The sequence below is a fragment of the Neomonachus schauinslandi genome, unplaced genomic scaffold (genome assembly GCF_002201575.2).
Source record: "Neomonachus schauinslandi unplaced genomic scaffold, ASM220157v2 HiC_scaffold_2914, whole genome shotgun sequence".
Taxonomy (NCBI): Eukaryota; Metazoa; Chordata; class Mammalia; order Carnivora; family Phocidae; genus Neomonachus; species Neomonachus schauinslandi.
The window spans coordinates 82-4,340 of record NW_025411603.1 but is presented as its reverse complement, the minus strand read 5'-3'; the positions used below and the strand labels follow the sequence as shown (position 1 = coordinate 4,340).

At 48.4% G+C, this 4,259-nt stretch overlaps 1 protein-coding gene across 1 annotated transcript; it reads right to left on the bottom strand.

Moving 5' to 3' along the window:
* Positions 1-479: 479 nt before the first annotated feature.
* Positions 480-1,874, bottom strand: LOC123323944 (leucine-rich repeat-containing protein 37B-like; the record flags this gene model as incomplete). The annotated part of the gene is given in 3 exon segments (XM_044912475.1): positions 480-1,247; positions 1,249-1,519; positions 1,521-1,874. Coding segments are annotated over 3 exon segments (1,326 nt in total), but the record flags the coding sequence as incomplete, so codon positions are not given.
* Positions 1,875-4,259: the final 2,385 nt, after the last annotated feature.

Here is a 4,259-nt window from a genome sequence, read left to right as displayed (position 1 = left end):
TCAGTATGCTCAAGAGGCTGAGGTGGAGCCTCCTGCTGGGCTGTAGAAGATTCAACCTCCTTAGCCAGCTCTGGAGTTACGGTAAGTTCCACATCCGCAGATTTATGTGTAACATTGGAAAACCTTAAATAAGTTGGATAGTGGCTTATAGGTTGACTTAGCACCTCATCACTTACTGAAGTTTGAAATAGATACTCCATAGGAAACTCTGGAACTAGAGTTGGGGCCTCCTGTTGGACTGGACAAGGTCCAGCCTCCTCGGGGCGCTCTGCAGGCCGAGCCGGGGCCTCTGGCTGGGTTGGGGTGGGCCCAGCTTCCTTGGGGCGCTCTGCTGGCCGAGCCGGCGCCTCCATCTGGACTGGAGTGGGCCCAGCCTCCTTGGGGAGCTCTACAGGCTGAGCTGGGGCCTCCTGCTGGATTTGAGAAGCCTGAGCCTCCTCGGTGCGCTCTGGAGGCTGAGTTAGAGTTACAGTAAGTACCAGATCCACAGGTTTAACAGTGACGTTGAAGTTTGGCCACTGAGCTTCATTCTTACTCAGAGATGGCACATTCACCTCATGTGCTATTGGTTGAGGTACCATCTCCTTAGATGGCTCTGGAGGTTGAGCTGGGGCCTCCTGAGGGGTCGAAAGTTCTACTTCCTCAGGGGCCTCTGTCGGTTGAGCTGAGGCCTCCTGAGGGGTCGAAGGTTCTACTTCCTCAGGGGCCTCTGTCAGTTGAGCTGAGGCCTCCTGAGGGGTCGAAGGTTCTACTTCCTCAGGGGCCTCTGTCAGTTGAGCTGAGGCTTTCTGTTGGAGTAAAGAAAGTTTGATTTCTTCAGGGGTACTTGAAGGCTCAGCCAGGGTCTCCTGTGGGTTTACACCTTCCTTAAGGATCTCTGGAGGCTGAGATGGAGCCCCCTGCTGAATTGGAGATGTTTCTATCTCCTCAGGGGGCTCTGAATGTTCGGCCTGGGCCTCCACCTGAGGCAAAAAAGATTCAGCTTCCTCAGGCAACTCTAGATGATTTGGGGTCTCCTGCAGGAGTGGAGGAATTTCAACCTCCTCAGGGAGCTTTGGAGGTTGATCTGATCCCCCTGGGAAATCCATTGGTAAATTCACCTCAGGATATAGGATATCCATACTGGAATCTGAATAACCATCCTGCAACTGTTGTTGTAGGTGGTCTTTATTTGCAAATTGGTTTGGAGTTCCAACAACTTTGGCAAGCCTTTGATGCTGAGCTAGATCTTTCTCCAGGTTTGGGGGGTGAAACAATAAACTTCGTTGGCTTTGAACTGTGACTATCCAGAGGTGGAACAAGTATTTCAAATGACTGGTGATCTTCCGCCTGATCTAGACCTACAGTTTTAATCGTACTTTGGAGTCGAGGAGGCGGAGCTATGGTCTGATTCTGATCCCAACCTAGCCTTGGAACCACCTCTGGGAGCCTTTCAAGCTGGGTTAGCCTGTGAATCAGATCCTGATCTGCCTCTGGGGGCAGCTTACCAACTGAATCCGTGTCCGGGAACGGAAACAGTCTCAGTCAACTCCTTAGGCAGGGACAACATCTGGGCTGGAGCAGAGGACCCCTCTCCTGGGGGTGTAAGTGCCTGGAGCGATTCGGGCGGGAATTGAGAGGACTGTGAAGACCAGGGCTTGGTGGGCCCCAGGAGGTCTGCGGTCAGCTGGGCATGGTCCAGGGCCCACTCCGGAGGCTGAGCTGCCTGGACCAGCAGCCACAATGATTGCCACGTGCGGAGCAGCAGTGGGGCCCAGAGGCGCAGCCGGGACATGACACGCGGAGGCTCTGGGGCGCAGCGACCCATGCTAATGGATCAGCACGCGCCAAACGGGAGCCGAACCGTTATGGCAGCCCCGTGACGCGCGCACCGTTAAGAACTGCACGCCCCTCCCCCACCTACGTCCCACCCTTTATTTATGCTACCATTATTAGCTCAGCGCCGACGGGCACCCCGCCCCTCGGAGCACCGGGGCCCAAACCTCCCTTCCCCCTACGAAGGGCACACCCACCTCCTGGGGCTCACAGCGAGGCAGGATGGCCCCGGACTCCAGCAGCTCTGGGGTGGAAGGGGGCAGGGGGCAGTTTCCCAAGGATGCCACAGGACCCGGCATCCCGGGAAATTAAAAAACGCTAGTCCAATTCTGGCGGTTTGAACTCGGCCTCTTCAAAGCTTAAATCCGAGAGCCATTCTTCCTCCCCTCGGCCATCCTGCTTCCAAGAAAAGTAGCTGAGCTGCAGAATAAGCACCAGCCAGGGCAGTGGGGAAGGGAACACATTTTACAGTTACTTATTCTAAAATGTTGCCATTTCCCCTAAATTCTCAATACGCATGTCTGAGTATTAAGTCGCCACTCTGTTAGGAGGCTACCTACCACTGAATCAGTGATGGCTCCAAAATTTCTGTAGGAGGGGTTTTGGGGTGGAGGTTGAGGGGGCAGGTGAGCATTTCATTCTGGGAAGGAGGGTCTGAAACCCAGAGAATAGCCCTCTATTTACACTGGCATGGGAAAACCTCCCCCATCCCACCTTGATTCAACACAGCCGTCAGTCGAGAAAAAGTAACACCACCACTTTTTAGAGGTCTGACCCTGTGTGTGCACATGGAGAAGGCACTTAGGATGTTCAAGTTAGCATGTTAAACAATTTTCTTGAAATACTGTAACTAGCACCCAGTTTACATCCTTCACAGCCCTTTTTACAATCTGTTTTATTTGAGTCCTTGTTTATGGTCTGGCACAAGCTCTAGCACGCAAACCCTAAGAGAGAAGGGTTTTATCTTATTCCCAGCGCCTAGCACATAGTAATGGTTTTTAAATGGAACGGATTCCAAGACTGGCCTTATTTAGGAATGGATCTGTTGTTCCAATCAGGTTTCTGAAACCTTTAGCAGAGAGAGAATCTCTTTCACGTTTCACAGGAAGCTAGACTTCTTAAAGTGTAAACTGGGATAAGTCTGAAGTTTCCTTGACTGGCTTGATTTAAATTGAATTAAAATAATTATTTTGCACACAAAAAAAACTTCAAATACTTTTTCAGAAAGTAACCATCTTTCCTTTCTCCACTCTTCCCTTCAAAACAAACAAACTTTGCAACTTTGGAGTGAGTTAAATAATCAGAAATCTAGCCCCAAATTAAGTTTTCAATGACATGAAACACATCCTTTTCTCCTCTTTTTTTTTTAAACATTCTATATGCAGTATATTAACATCTGCTTTTAGAAATTACTTTGGCAACTTAATCCCTAATTCAGGGCATTGATATAAGTGATTTACAGAAAAGTTCTTCAGCAAAATATTTCACACAAGGTATGTATGAGATGCTGACATCTGGGTAATACACCTTATTTGAAAGGCATAATGGTTTTCAAACACTGTAGCATAATCTCACTTAAGGCCAGAGTTGCTCTGTTCCCAAATCCTTGAGATTCTGTTGGAGGGGAGCTCTAAAAGGCTGTGTCCTCTCCTATGTCCACAATGGTAGGAGTATTCTGATGCAATTTGCTCTCCAAATTTGAAATAAGGGGTCAGAGCCAAGGGCCAGGACTTCAGGAAAAGCCCCAGAAATTCTCTGCACTCAAAAGCAGTTTCAGAGTTTTACATTTCCCAAAGGATGATAGAGCTAACTGTACGTGCCCAAGTCTTCCAAATCCTGCCAGTTGCTTTAAATTATGGTTACACTGGCTGTGGAATCCTCGAGCTCTAATCTCCACATACTTGAATTAAATCCTGTAGCTCCTCTTCGGTTCTGCCATCTGTAATCTCTTCACAGGGTCTATATTCCACAGCTATTTTACCACTTTCTGAAATAAAGTTAACAAGTAGCCTATCAAAATTTTTCTTGTTCTAAAACTTACTGTATATAACTGGGATAGCACCTAGTAATTAGACATTCTTTTGATTTTTTTTAAATTTTTTTTTTAATTTGAGAGAGAGAATGAGATAGAGAGAGCATGAGAGGGGGGAGGGTCAGAGGGAGAAGCAGACCCCCCGCTGAGCAGGGAGCCCGATGTGGGACTCGATCCCGGGACTCCAGGATCATGACCTGAGCCGAAGGCAGACCTTAACCAACTGAGCCACTCAGGTGCCCCACAGACATTCTTTTGATTTCTAAAAGCAGAAAATAAAAGCATCTTCTCAGAAGTTTTCTCATCTCACACTTCAGTTTTTATCATAACTTTTTTTTTAAGATTTTATTTATTTATTTGAGAGAGAGAACACGAGCAGGGGGGAGGGGCAGAGGGAGAGGGAGAAGCAGAG